Here is a 15,509-nt window from a genome sequence, read left to right as displayed (position 1 = left end):
GTAGATGAGAACTGGCTTTTTTTTCTGTACCTGACAAAATTGGATTTACTTTTTGCAAGTGGGAGGCAAAAGATCTAAGTAGTCCCGGGTGAGATTTGCATACGTCTTCAGTCAAATTCAATCTTAGCATGGTTATGTTCAGATATATAAAATATGAGTATATAACATATATAATATAGATTATATATTGAATGCATAATATACTATATATTCACAAGATATGAAATTATATGTTATATTCACACATATATGGGTGTATGTATATGTGCACATGTACATATATGTGTGTGTATATATATAATATATACACACATATATATGTGAAGAAAGGAGGGAGACATTAAACACAAGTTTCCTGGTTCTCAGCAGAAGCCTTGTAACATGGGCAGAGTAAGGCTTTGATATGTTTATTGCCTCCCTGAGCCCTGGTCTCCTTATTAAACATTAGAAGTAGTACAGCCTGCCACTGTTATTTGACCCAACCTTACCTCTTTGGCAGAAGTCATTGAACTCTGGAAAGTTGGGTCTTGCCCCTGGCCCTAGGGACAGATGAATGAGTGCCTTCCAGTATGTGCCTGAGCTGGAAGGGGAAGTCTGCTGGGGGACCTCTGGGAAGAGAAGTTCTTTCAATGTAAGGGGGAAGAGAGGCGAGAACCCCTGTGTAGAACCCCTGCTCCCTGCTGTGCTGTTGTGATGCTTGGAGCTGTAGCAACTATTTCATAACCATGAGGGAAGAGACAAGGAGAATCACAGAGATGTCAGTTCTCTGTGCTAGCATCAATGGTTTCCCAAAGCATCCCCGGAACTGTCTACACCCAGATACCTTATGATACAAGGAAAAATGAACCCCTTATATATAAGCTTCTGTAACCAAAAGTGGATTGAGAAGTACTTAGTCCTTATTGGCCTTTTCTGAGAGCAAAGTAAATCTGTTGTGGTAGTTGTTGTGTTTACTGTGTTTAACTGTTGTCCCCAAGGTTTCTCCATGGAAGGGAAAATGTCTAGGCTGGGAGAAGACAAGAAACGTGGAAGACTGTGGTCTCTCCCTTGCTCAGTACATCCTGCCTTTTACAAGAGTGGTGGAGGTGTCTACGACAGAGGAGGGGCACTGAAGGCGGAAAGGAAGGGAGGAGGAGAAAAAGCTTGCATTCCTTGGATCAAGCGAGCAGAGTCTTCTTGTGCTTTGAACCTATTCCATTCACATCTTAATGACCTGAAATGGGTTTAGATCTCCTGGGTCCCTGGTATTTGCTTTTTGTGGGCTTAAAAACATTGTTAAGGCATACTCCCTTGAAATCTTTAATGGCTATCTCTTCAAGCTGGAGTCCAGGGAATAGTTTTTTTTTTTTTTTTTTTGATACACAAACACTTCTGGTAGAGAATTATTATAATGAGGCAAAGTCTCTATTTTCAGCTCCCAATTACCTTTCAGTCCAGTGGCTGCCATTAAGCCTGCTTGCATTGAGAGCTCTGGAAGTTGGAGAAATGAGCACATGCCCATCAAAGCATGAAAGGCCAGTGCTTTGCATAATCGTTGTGGAGCCCTTCCTGGGCTCTGGCATCTGCCGCTTTCACCCTCTGTGCCCTCGCCTGGGATCCTGCCAGGACAAGTTCTAGATACTAGTTTTAATCATTTTTAAACTCTGGTGAGAAAACTCTGTTCACCCACAGTTGCTTCCTCTTCTACATTTTGGTCTAAAGCAGAGTCTCCGAGATGCTTCTGTATTTGCAGAAATAGTAAGAGGAAAGGACACTCAGCTTGCCTGGTGTCTCTGGTAAGCAGACACTCGGGGCATCAGCATAGTTGGAGAGGAAATGAGTGCTTGCTGGTCTGACTTAGTACCCATAGAGAAACAGAGCTCTTGATCTTGAAAGAGCAGTGAAGTCATCTCTGACCTCCACCTGAGTCTGCTGGGACCAGGCAGGGAAAGAGCTGGCAGGAGAAAACAGGACAGATCAGGTGAGGGGGGTGGATGGAGTCCAGTGCTGGCTGTGCAGGCAGAGCCAGCAACAGGGCTACAAGAACAGCACAGCCTCTCAGAGCTGCTACAGGCCACGCTCGACAGGAACCCATGGAGTGGGTAAGTGTGGGGTGTGAGGAAGAGTAAGCTGGCAGAGGGACCCAAGGGGAGATGAGAGGGCAAGAATCCTCAGAAATCTGAAGAACTAGCACAACCACACTGCAGAAAACTCCTCTGGGCTCCCCCAAAGTTAGCATATAGGGAAAGGAAAGGGAGCTGTACCTCATCTATTGCTTGGTGCATCACAGGAGTTTGATTAATATTTATGGAACTAAATTGATAGATGGAGGTGCCACCAAATGATGAATCAGCAAGCTTCCTTTTATGCTGAAATAAGAATTCATTTGTATGAAAACCTTATTATCGATTGCTGGGTTGGAAATTGTTTGCATCTCATATGGTTTTCAAAACATGAAACCGTGGCAGGAAAGGAGAAGCAATATGTCCTTCCAGAGAGCAGAGAGATACTGAATTTCTGTTACTTTCCCTTTGTATTCTTATCTTGTAAAGTGATTTATGCAGGTGGAAAAAATGTATTGTCTTTACAAAGGCAGATAATTCAATGTATTGAAGGTACCCACATTAGATGTTGAAGTTTCTCTGATGGTGAATTGTAAGACCATACACTTGTAGTTTGATGATGAGGAAACATGAATAGAAAACAGCAGCCACTACTTCCAGCCACCAGAACGCTATGGGGATGGAACGTGGCGATTGAGTTTGAAGGCAGAATGTCTTGTTGAAGAGACTCAGTGACATAGGAAGCGAAGCATGTTTGTTCTGTAATGAATATAATTTTCTCTGTGGCCTTTGAATACTAAATTAAGCCCAGGAGAAGTACATGTCTTAAGAGCTTTGAGCAGTGGCTAGTTCTGATGAGCCGACTTCAGAAGAGCTAGACTGTGTGCAATTTTAATGGACTGTATCAAATAGTAGGCAATTATGTGATTTACCCTACTGCTTCCTAAAAAGAATTTGAAGTGACTTTCAACAGATATTAATAATGATGTTAATAAACATGTGTAAAATTGATGCCAGGATCTAGAAATTTTAAAATGCAGACCAGGGAAAGAGTGGCAAAATACTATCCACAAATGCTAAATTAGGCCATGATTTTACATAGAACTTCCTGGCAGCCATGACCAAAAGGGAAAAAACAATAAGATACGTAACTCACACTTTCAAGAAGGAGAGAATTTGTTTGTTCCAGATATGGCAAAGTTTTTATGAAAGATTGCATTTTTTATGTTGTTATTGTGGAGTTGATGACTCGGTTTGGAGCCTTCAGTTTGCTTTTTCCCCTGGGGTTTCTTCAGTGGTTACCTTCAGTTTCCATGTTGACAGTCACCTGTTTATTATTAGTGCTATCAAGAGTTTCAGAGAAAGGAATGGCAGTAAATCAGAATAATCAGCTTTGTAGCTGAGTTGAGTTCTGGTGAAAGTGTTATGATGTGTCACAGGAACTAAGTTTGTGCTGTGAATTAAAAATCATCATCCAGGCAACAGTGGCTCATGCCTGTTTATTTATTTTTGTCAGTCATGGGGGCTGAACTCTGGGCCTGGGCCTCAGCTCTTCAGCTCAAGGCTAGCACCCTACCACTTGAGCCACAGCACCACTTCCAGCTTTTTTCTGCTTATGTAGTGCTGAGGAATTGAACCCAGGGCCACTTGCATGTGATACAAGCACTCTACCACTGAGCCACCTTCCCAGCCCCATGCCTGTTGTTTTTTTTTGGGTCCAGTCATGGGGCTTGAACTCTTCAGCTTATGGCTAGCGCTCTACCACTTGAGCCACAGTGCCACTTCCGGCTTTTTTTCTTTTTGCTTATGTGGTGCTGAGGAATCGAACCCAGGGCCACTTGCAGTGAGGCAAGCACTCTACCACTGAGCCACCTTCCCAGCCCCATGCCTATTTTTTGTTTTTTGTTTTTTTAATCCTAGTTGCTCAGGAAGTTGAGATCTAAGAATCGTGATTTGAAGTCATCCCAGGCAGGAAGTTCCATGAGACTCTTCTTTCCAATTAACCACCCAAAAGCCAGAAGTAGAGGTGCAGCTCAAGTGATAGAGCACCAGCCTTGAGTGAAAAAGCTGAGGGACAGTGCTGAGACCCTGAGTTCAAGTCCCAGTACAGAGTACGTGCATGTGTGCACACGTGTACAAGTATGCGCAAGCACACACATACACACACAAACACACAGAAACACACAAATCTTTATCTCTAAGATACAGAATGAAGAATAACTCATAGATATTAAGACTCGGTTTGAAGTACTTTAGTGAACGGCAGGCTGGGAATTAGAGGATGGAGCCAGCAAATACTAGAAAGTGGATGTTTGTTCCTGGTCTAATTTCAGCAGCTACTGCCTAGACAGTGGGTGAGTGATAAGTTGGAAGAAAACCTGGGGATCTTTTATCTTTGTAGTTCCCAAGTCTGGGGTGCTTCAGAAGGGCCAAGGGAGGTTTTTTGTTGTTGTTGTTGTTGTTGTTGTTTAAGAAGCAAACATACTGCGAGGCCTGATCCCACACACATTGGATTAGATTCTCAGATGATGGGTGCCAGGCATGTGGTTTTTGTTGTTCTGATTTTAAGCCTTTTGGGGATTTTCAGATAATCAGTGTGGCTGTGATGTCGCACTCTTTCATCTGCAAAGGGACCAGACTGCACATACCCAGCACTCCGTGTTAGCTGCCTTTGAACACTGGTCCTCAGTACCAGAGCAGCTTCCTGAGCAGGGCTGGGGGTTCCAGGGTGGGCTTGGTGAGAAGTCAGATGTGACCTCAGAAGCCAGGTAGTTGTCTTCTAAGAAACACAGTAGCAGCCCAGAGGGACTTGAGGAAAAGCAAGAGAGGAGAAATGAAATATCCCACATCAAGCACACAAGTGGAAGAGAAAACCCCCTAGCCCATCTATATTGGCCTTTGACCTGCCCTGGGCATCACAGGTCATGTGTGACAGTAACTGTAGCATGGACATCTGAGATTTCTCAGGTGTTACAGTCTGTGCTAAACTTTATGCTAAACTCTGTGATCTATGTAGAATCGTATGAGATAGCTACTATCATTTTCATCGCCAGTGAATAAACAGGTTAATGTCAGGGCTTTTCCTTGTTTCTTTTCTTTTTTTTCCTCTCTATTTGAAATAAGGTCCAGGCTGGTCTTGAACTCACAATTATCCTATCTCTACTTCCTAAGTGCTGGAATTAAGTCTTATGCCAGCACATCCAGCCAGATTAGTCAATTTTCATGATTTACAGAGAGACACAGACTGGCAAAGGGTGGGGGCAGCTCAGAACCTCAGGACTAAACAACTGAGTTCAGTTTGAATGACATAAAATGTTACTTCTCTCTATTTTTTCGTTAAAATATTATTTTTTCCTCAAAAGCCTCAACCTACACATTTCTTTGACTGCATCCCAAATTGTATCATTGTTCTCTCTTTGGCTGGCTTTGAACCATGACACTCAGATCTCAGGCTCCTGAGTAGCTAGGATTACAGGCGTAAGCCACCACCACCCAGCTGGTGTTCACATTTTGCTGCCTTGCTTAGCCAAGAGACAGCTTGTTCTTGGCTTACTCAAACTGTTTAATATGAATACTATTTTGTGGGGTACTCACGACATTTCAGTCATCCATTCACCCCTTTGGATTATTGTGAGAAGTGGTGCTATGAATATAGCACACAAGTAAGCTCTCTTGTAAATTCCACCTACCCCCTGGGATATGTGCCAAGAGGGAAAAATCTTGATCAAATATCATCAAGATAATTAACATATTCTAAGGGACATCATCAAGAAAGTGAAAATCATGTAAATGATAATGACTTATATCCAGCACATATAAAGAGCTCTTATAACTCATCAACAAAAAGACAACTCAGGGCAAATGACCTGAGGAGATATTTTCTAAATAAAATACATATATGATCAATAAACACATGGAAAGATGCTTAGTATCATTAGGTATTATGAACATGGAAATCAGAACCACAATGAAATGGTATTCATACCCTATAATTAAAAAGACAGCCATGAGGGTGTAGAGGAATTTGGACTGTTATGAAATGCTGGTGAGAAGGTTCAATAGTGCTGCTACTTTGGAAACAGTTACGCACTTCCTCAAAATGCTAAATATAATGTCATCATGTGACCTAGAAATGCCACTCATAGTTCCATTGTGTCCCCTTCTACTCTCCCTTTATGATCCCCACACACAGGGCCTTGGGATTGAGTACCTGGCTCATTCTAGATTGTGGAATCCTGGGAGGACCAAGAACAGATTCAAAGTTCTTGCAGTGCGTCTGTCTGTGTACATGTGGAATGGTCATTCACTGATAGAGTAATTCTGGGTGGATGGACTTTAGGGGCATGAGCCAGAGAAGTGTGGCTTCTTCCATGCGGGGTTTCTGTTTGCAGTATCTAATGTCTGCTCATAGAATGTTGTACAATACAGGTACCTACATGCTCAGGAATCTGCAATGTGACAGTCAAGGTTCTCAGCCAGCCTGGACAGTAAAATCTATGAGACTCTTATCTCAAAGTAACCACTGAAAAGCTAGAAGTAAAGTTGTAGCTCAAGTGGTAGATCCTTGGCTTTTTTTGTTTGTTTGTTTTACAAAGCTCAGGGACAGTACCCAGATCCTAAATTCAAGGCTTAGTACTCTCTCTCTCTCTCTCTCCCTCCCTCCCCCCCCTCTCTCTCTCACACATACACACACACACACAGAATCATACAATCAGTTCTGCTGAGAAGTGCACACTGCCTCCTGTTGAGTCAATCATGGCATAGATTTGTAAGCATGCTACCATAGCAGAAAGTCACATGAACTAAACCTCAATAATGAAAGTGGTGTTTGGTTTTCTCTGCCTGAGATTGAATAATAATCTGTGTTAGTACAAAATCTCCCCAAGGCACCTGTGGAATGTGAGTTCTGGGCATCTTTTTAGTTTTTATTGGCAAGGTTGGTCAAAGCCATCTGTCCTGTCAGGCACTTGAGGAAGATTAATCCAGAGTCATGCACAGACTTTTACTTATTTAAAATATATATTTTATTATAGGTTATAGAGGGACATTTCAATAAATATATGTGCAAGATGTGCAATGATCAGTCAGTGTAATTCATATACCCACCACCTCGGTCATTTATCATTTCTTTGTGTTGGAAACATTCACAAATGATATAGACAATTAATTGTTGTCAATCAGTTACCCTCCTGTGCTTTAGAACATGAGAAGTGGTTCCATCTAGCTAGCTGCATCTCTGAACACATAACCATCCTCTGTCCCTAATTCCCAGCATTCTTCCTAGGACCCTTCCCCTATAATTTCCTATTCTCCATCCTTCTCTCCCACTCTCTCTCCATCCCCCCCCCCTTATATTTTGGGTTGTAATTGAGCCCAAGGCCTTGTGCTAGGAAAGCTATTAACCACTTGAGCCATAACCCCTGGCACCTTTGTTTATATTTTGGTTTTGGGATGTCTTGCTAAAATTGCCTGTTAGCAGTAAACTCATGATTATTATAGCTGGGATTACAGGTCTGTATCACTATGGCTAGTTTTAGACTCTGTCAATCACTGTTCTATTCTCTCTTTGTTTTAGAATGCCTTTTTAGCTTCCATATGTGAATATATGCAATATTAGTTCTTCTGTGTCCAATTTGTTTCTCTTCATGTAATATCTTCCAGGTCCATCCATGTTGCTATAAATTAGAGTTTAGTTTTTCTCTCTCTCTCCTCTTCCTCTTCCTCTTCTCTCTCTCTCTCTCTCTCTCTCTCTCTCTCTCTCTCTCTCTCTCTCTCTCTCGCTCGCTCTCTTGCTCTCTCGCATGTCTTTCTTTTCTTTCTTTCTTTCTTTCTTTCTTTCTTTCTTTCTTTCTTTCTTTCTTTCTTTCTTTCTTTCTTTCTTTCTTTCTTTCTTTCTTTCTTTTTCTTTCTTTTTATTTTTTGTGCTGGTCCTGGGACTTGACAGGGCCTGGCTGCTGTCCCTGAGCTTTTTTGTTTAAGGCACTTGAGCCACAGATTGACTTCTGTCTTTTGAGTGGTTAATTGGAGATAAGAGGTAAGCATCTCACAGACTTTGCTGTTGCCTGGGCTGGCCTTGAATGACAATCCTCAGATTTCAGCTTCCAAAGTAACTAGGATTACAGGCATGAGCCACTGGCACCTGGTTCAGAGTTTAGTTCTTTTCTGTGGCTGAATATCACCTCATCATACATATATTCCCATTTTCTTTGTTCATTCATATTGATGGACCAACTAGATTTATTCCATAGCTTGACAACTGTGAATATAACTTCAACAAATAGCAAAATACACAGGTTTTATAAAAACAAAGATCTGATTCTTTCCTGCCCTCTATTGTCCTGTAAGTTGATTTAAGTGGGGCACAAGGAATGTGAGTGCTTCTTCTCAAGTTCCTGTGGTTTTGTCATTTAAACCGGGGTGTGGAGGGTGTGCCATGATGAAGGAGATGGTGAGATGAATTTCAGAGATGAAGGAAGTGAGCATGTGAGTGATGTGCTATGCCCTTCTCCGTGTTCTGTGGCCAATGTTAGAGGGATGAGAAGCTAAAGGCCCACTGTGCTGATGATAGCCACCTTCTCAGACATAGCCCTGCTGGGCTGTGTCCTCTTCTCTCTGGCTGTGTTTCACTTTTTCAGGGAGGAACAACCTTGCCCTGAAAGTCAGGAGACCTGGGCTCAAAGCCTGGGCCAGCTTTTATGCAATGGCCTAGCCAGGAGCCTCCTCTCCCTAAGAAGAGGATTATTGTGCAGGAAAGTTTTGATTCATAGGATTCTGAGTTTTATTTCCTTTCAGAATAATAAAAATGGCATTGTAAATATCAAAAGAGAAGAGTGTGTCTTTAGCATTGAGAACCTTTGGCTTGCTGAGAATTGTCCTACCAACCTGTCAGAATTATGTGAGGATCCAAGGTAGCCATAATATGAATCTGAGTCTCTGAGTATTTCCTCCACTGAAATGGGGCTTGTCAGTCCTAGCCACAGCCCTTGTGAGGACTGAGTAGGATCACACATAGAGTCGTCACTTGGTAAATGGTAAAGCAATGATGCCAATGATGGTAAAATGGGGACTTGTAGCCATAAGCCCTCTTGCCCAGCCCACACTCTTACTTTACTGTAGCCTGGACATCAATTGGGCCCCCATCTTTATACCGCAGACCTCACCTCGTGCTCTCTTGCTCTTGCTCTTCACTTTTATCACTGACACTGTCTCATTCATTGCCTTGCTCTAAAAATGGCCTCTCTCATCTTTACATATCCCAGTCTTCTCATTCCTAAACATTTCTCTTCTCTGAATCTCAGCCAGGCCCAGGACAAATGTCTTTTCCTTCTGCGTTTCCTATTCCATCGTTTCTCTCTAGGAACACTTGTGATCTCCCCATGACAATGCAGTTATTACTCCCTGGAATTAAGTCCCTTTGGCTTACAATGGTCCTGCACAACTGCTACATATCAGTAATTGCTGATTTTCCACACCCAGGAGACATGCTGAAATTGAAACAAGATAGCAAGGTTGAACTTTCTTTCCCTCAAAGCTGTGTAACCTCTCAAGAAGTGAAGCTGACTTGGTCATTCACAACAGAAAAGGGCCTGGAAGAGTTACACTTTGTTTATGTAATAGGTGCTTTCTGTGCTTTGTATTCTTCCTTTCTGGTAAGAGTTAAAGTGTGGCTACCCATGCATCACACACAAGGAGTCTAACACAGATGTTAAACACTTGCCCAAGGTTGCTCATCTTGATGTAGGACTGGATGTCTCAAGACCTGTGTTCCAGTGTTTTATTCTGCTTTGTAAGGTAGATGAAGGTCAAAGATGACTAGAAAATACCACTTGGAATAAGAAATCTGACAGAGTCAGCAAGCACTGTTGGCTCATGCCTAGTTTTTTAGAAGGCTAGAATCTGGAGAATTGCAAGGGAGACCAGTCTAGGCAAGAAAAGTCTGAAAGACTCTGTCTCTAATATATCAGCCAAATGCCAGATTGGAGGCATGGCTTCAGAGGTAGAGCAACAGTCATGCAAGCTGAATGAATGTGAGGCCCTAAGTTCAACCCCCTAGACCAGAAAAAATAAAGTAAAATATACAAAAGAAATCTAAAAGAGACAATGATGATGATAATGATAATAATAATATCAACAAAAACGAAAACATGAAGCAGCAGTGTAGAAACAGCCAAAGCCTGGAGCCTAAATAAGTGGTCACATGGTAAGTGGTCACCAAGTGGGAGTGAGGTTTCATCCTGAAGTCATGAAAACAGGATGCTGAGAGTAAGTTTGAGTAATACTAAAAGTGGGAGACCACAGGGTGAGCTGGGGTTTGAATCTTGGGTCTGGCAGTTTTCAGCTATGGAACTTGGAACAGCTTTCTTAGCTGTTCCTGCCTTTGTAAAATATAGGGGTGATAATAGAACCTACCCCACTGGAGTAGTTGAGAAAAATGGAAGAAATGCTACGCATAAAAACCTAGGAGTATGTCTTGGCATAATGAGGGCTCAGTAGGTTATTGGTGGTGGTATTAAGGCAGAGGAAAGTATTGCTCAAAGAATTTCAGTCATTCCTGCTATTTGGCAAGGGGCTGAATTTGCTGGCCCAGTGTGAGTTACAGCAACCCGATGGGTTGCAGATATTGCTTTCCTAACTCCATGTAGAAATGAACAGGGACAGTAGTATGGCTCAGTGGTGTAGTTTGCCTCATAGTACACGAGCTTGGGTTCCAGCGGAAGCATCACAAACAAAACCCAAAAAACCATCCTTGTCTCCACAGAAAGTCCATCATTTGTATCTGGTAATGTGTTTGTGAAGGTGGGACTTAGAGCCAGACTTTCTTTGACTAAGAAATGGGCTTCAGACGCTAAGGGTTTCATTATTAAAAGTAAATAGTAAGATGCATGATTCTTCCTTCCAGAATCCAGCATAAATTGATTTCCAAGACAGTTTTGCAACTACAAGTCCCTCACACTGTTCAGTGTTAAGCTCTAGAGAAATAGGAATAGTTTATGAAGGTCTTCTTTTTCCTCTGCCAATAGCTTAATAAAGTTGGGCTCGCCAGCTTTTAGAAAATGCTCCAGTTATTAACTGGGTGAGGTGTGGACCTAAAGATGTCTGCTTGGCTGGCAAAGCATTAGGAGCATCAAGGAGGAGTCCTCTGATGAGATGCAGAAAATTCCCAAGTATACCGCATCTGGATAGGAATGTCAGCCTGTTTCTGCCCTGGCCATACTGACTGATTTGGTCAATAGCCTGTTCTCTTCCCTGCTGGGAATGAGAAAGCAGGGTGGTCAACTAGCTGTTGGCATTTGGCCACCAAACATGGCAAATAGAAGCTGGGTATCAGTGGCTCTGGCTTGTAATCTTGGCTCCTCAGGATGTTGAGGTCTGAGGATCATGGTTCAAAGCCAGATAAGGAAGGAAGGTCCATAATTATCTCTAATTAACCACCAAAAAGCCTGAAGTAGTGCCGTGGCTTAAGTAGTTGAGTACCAGCCTTGAGTGAGTGAAAAAGCTAAGGGACAGCACTTAAGCTCTGAGTTGCCTGCATGCATGCACGCGCGCGTGCGCGCGCGCACACACACACACACGCGCACACACACACACACATGCACACACACACAGAGGCCATGGGAAATGGCAATTCTTTCATCAGCTTTTACTTATGTGACCTTTACTGCCTATTGGTTGTCTTCTTCATGAAGTTTGGAGATCCATGCCTTTTTGGTCATGAGCTTCCTTTGCTTTGGCTTGGGATGTGATACTTGGGAAAGCCCTAGGGATGAATTCCTAGGGCTTCATCCAGAGAAGATTCCCACAAGCCTTCACACCTGCCCTGAGTCCTTCCCTAGCATGATAGTGGCATTGTGTCTTGATATTTCTAGAATTTAGAGAAGATTTTGTTGAGTAGAGGATCACTGTTATAATAGATCCTACTTTAGTGAGCGGTTATGGGTACCTGGTCCAAAGAATGCTCCATACATGGGTAACTATTAGTATTATTAATATATTCTCAACCTATATAATTTTTAGTTGCTGTCATTTTTCTCATTTGATTATTTCTCACTTTCCTGAACATCGGGACTGTCACAGGCACAGGGCTTCTAAGCTCTCACAGTGGTTGTACTGTGATAGACTGACAAATAAGCTTCCTGTGAGTAATGAATAATTTGCTGTCTGCTTTCATAGTGCCTAACACCAAATAAATGAGAATGAGCTTCTGCTGTATTAGCACATAAGCTGTCATTGGCACTTAATGCCATTAAAGTGATTAACTCTTTTCTCCAGCCCAAGGGGGCACATACTAAAAACAAAAGATCATTGGAAATTCTGTTGTATTCATTCTGCTTTCTGCTTTCTAGTGCAAGAAACCTGTGATGCTGATCTGGATTTGTTGTGGACAGATAACAGTTTTTACTTCTGTATCTTTCTAGCATATAAAGGTCACTTAAAAATCAAGAGACTAGGGCTGGGAAGGTGGCTTAGTGGTAGAGCGCTTGCGTTGCATGCTTGAGGCCCTGGGTTCAATTCCTCAGCACCACATAAGCAGGAAAAAAAAAAGCCAGAAGTGGTGCTGTGGCTCAAATGGTAGAGCACTAGCCTTGAGCTGAAGAGCTGAGGGACAGCACCCAGGCCCAGAGTTCAGCCCCACAACCAGACCCCCCCCCCAAAAAAAATCAAGAGACTAGAGCTGGGCACAGTGGCTTATACCTGTAGTCCTAGCTACTTGGAGAGCTGAGATAAGGTAGATTGTGGTTTAAGACCAGCCATTCAAAAAGTTTAAGAAAGTCTAACTCAACCAATACATGTCATAGTATATCAATACATGTCATACATAGTATACCCCAGCCTATATGAACATACTTTCCATACCATATGGAGAATATAATAGGAATATCATGGTTCAAGCTATCTTCGACAAAAAGCAACATCTGTATAAAAAACAACCAAAGCAAAATGCCTGGGGACATGGCTTAAGTGGTAGAACATCTGACTAGCAAGCATGAAGCCCTGAGTTCAAACCCCATTACTGTCAAACAAACAAACAAATGTTAGGAAATTGGGCATGATGACTCATACCTATAATAATGACTTGAGAGGCAGAGATCAGGAGGATCATGGCTTGAGGCCAACCCTGGAAGAAAGTTAGCAAGACCTCTCTCAATCTATAGGCATGGTGGCTCATGTTTGTCATTCCAGCTATTGGGCAATGTAAGTAGGAAGATTGCAATCAGAGGCCATCCCTGGGCAAAAACACAAGACCCTACTTAAAAAATAACTAAATTTAAAAAAAAGAAGAAGAAAGGTGAAATCAAGGGGTAGAATGCAAGTTTGAGGCTCTCAGTTCAAATCCCCATACCATCAAAAAAAATTAGGAGAAATGTTGCTGCGAGATCACTTCCTAATAGCTTGGAATAAAGGTGATGATCTGAGACACTTTCAATTTTGAACAGATTCACATTACTTATTGAAACTTAACATCTCAGAAAGAATTAGATATTTTTCTCTGATGTTGGAAGGCAGCATAGGAGAAAACAATGTTTGGATCTGACTTAGGTCCAAATCAGAGTTCTGAGTTGACAAGCTGTGTAGCTGCCCGGCTGTGACCCCAGCTGTTTCCTCCCTATTTGTGTCCATTTGTTTTGTTCCATGTGGATGACAATGAAGAACAATGGTATCTGTTTATTTGCCAGATCTTTAATAGTATCTGCCATATGTCAAGCAATGCTAGGAGTCAGGGCTCTACAGTAAGCAGTGCCTCATCCTATCCCTCAGGGACTCCTGAGCGCTCATAAACCTGGACCTGCACATGGGGTGACTAGGGAACAGGCCTGGCATGGTATAATTGGGTTAAGTTTCTCTGAGCACAGATTCTGGGCCAGCCACGTCCCTGGTGATAGCATCTTTCCAGTTGGTAGGTTTGGTCCAGTGTGGTGTTTGCTCTCATTTTACTTTGCTAAGGGAAATGTGGGATTTGTTCTTCTGCTGTTAAAACATTAATTAGTTATACTTGCACAGTTAAACATCATGTAAGCCCAAATGAACAATTTTAATACCTCTTCTGCTGAAGCTAAGCTAGGGGAAAGCCAGATCTGGTGAGCCAGGATGTGAATCAGATGCCCAGATGCAAAAGCAAATGGGTACACAGCAGAATTTGACTAGGGATGGAGGGAAGAGGAATTTTCCCCATGGTAAGCATAGAAGCTGCTTAGGAGAACACTAGAAACTGGAGGAAGACAGCTTGATATTGCAGTGCAAAGTCTTTCCTCAAACTCCTTCATAAAACTCACCCAACCCATTCACCCATAGTGTCAACTCACCACATACAAGTAGTAATGCAAAATAAATGTTCTCTCAAGAAATCTGTGACCTGCTGGGCACCCGTGGCTCACACCTGTAATCCTAGCTACTCAGGAGGCTGAGATCTGAGGATCACAATTCAAAGCCAGCCTGGGCAGGAAAGTCCGTGAAACTCTTGTCTCCAGTAAACCACCAGAAAACGCTGTGGCTCAAGTGGTAGAGCGCTCGCATTGAGCTGAAGAGCTGAGGGACAGCACCCAAGCCCATGACCAACAAAAAAAAAGAAAGAAAGGGAGAAAGAAAGGGAGAAAGAAAGAAAGAAAGAAAGAAAGAAAGAAAGAAAAAAGAAAGGGAGAAAGGAAAGAAAGGGAGAAAGAAAGGAAAGAGAGAAAGGAAAGAGAGAAAGAAGGAAAAAGAAAGAAAAATCTGTGACCCTATAGTAGATCTAGAGATTCTGACCAAGAGTAAGGAACTAACAAAGTTACACCATAGCCCTATAGAATTTCACTATTAGCATTTCTATTGGCAAAGGGGAAAAGAGATCTACCTTCCTAAACACAAATGCTGTGAGCATCCATCGGCGCAGTTGCTCTGGAGAACACTTTAGCAATAAAACCAGAGTCCTCTAATTGCTATCCATTTGCCAAACAATGACACGTACAGGGTACTATCTAGAAGATATAATCATGGAGATTGTATTGATGCTTTTTACGGTAGCCAAAAAAACAAAAGGAAACATGAAACATCCTCAGTATCTCTTCATTATATACAACATATCCCTGAAATGTTGCATTTTGGAAGTAGAGCTACATGATGTATGAAATGTTTGCAACACAGTTATAAATGGAAAAAATGAGGTCAAAGTCAGTAAGAAGAGAATGACTCCAATTTTGAATAGTAAAGATGTGCATAAAAGCAGTGTTCACAGTGACTATCTCGAGGTTATTTGAAACTTCTGTTCTTTTTTCCCCCCTACAATGAAAATGTGTTTCCTTTTTAGTTAGAAAAGCCACCTTTTCACAAGAGTCATGATGTGAGTTCTGTCTGGTGAAGGGCTGAAGCGTGGAGGCTAGTGTTCAGGAGAAGGCTCAGCCAGGACAAGGCTGTCCTTCGAACTTCACACATGCCGTGGTCACTGAACACTTACCATGGCCACAGTCCAAGCTGGGGGCTAGAGATCCAGGA

The 15,509-nt window shown here is 42.3% G+C and overlaps 1 protein-coding gene across 12 annotated transcripts in view; it reads left to right on the top strand.

Annotated features, from left to right (window-relative positions):
- Tmcc3 (transmembrane and coiled-coil domain family 3) overlaps positions 1-15,509 on the top strand; it is a 297,502-nt gene that overhangs the window by 102,822 nt on the left and 179,171 nt on the right. Inside the window, exon 1 of one of the 12 annotated variants that reach the window (XM_069990117.1) lies at positions 1,810-2,081. The exons of 9 other annotated variants lie outside the window; for them this stretch is intronic. In XM_069990117.1, coding sequence (XP_069846218.1) covers positions 1,974-2,081 — 108 coding nt within the window. In that variant the 5' untranslated portion in view covers positions 1,810-1,973. Of the gene's footprint in view, positions 1-1,809; positions 2,082-15,509 lie in introns of those variants that run through there. 2 more of the 12 variants (XM_069990148.1, XM_069990159.1) reach the window with 2 other exon arrangements.

Source organism: Dipodomys merriami, unplaced genomic scaffold (genome assembly GCF_024711535.1).
Source record: "Dipodomys merriami isolate MVZ:Mamm:240054 unplaced genomic scaffold, mDipMer1.0.p SCAF_10, whole genome shotgun sequence".
Taxonomy (NCBI): Eukaryota; Metazoa; Chordata; class Mammalia; order Rodentia; family Heteromyidae; genus Dipodomys; species Dipodomys merriami.
The sequence above is the reverse complement of the archived record's forward strand: the minus strand, read 5'-3'. Positions and strand labels throughout refer to the sequence as shown.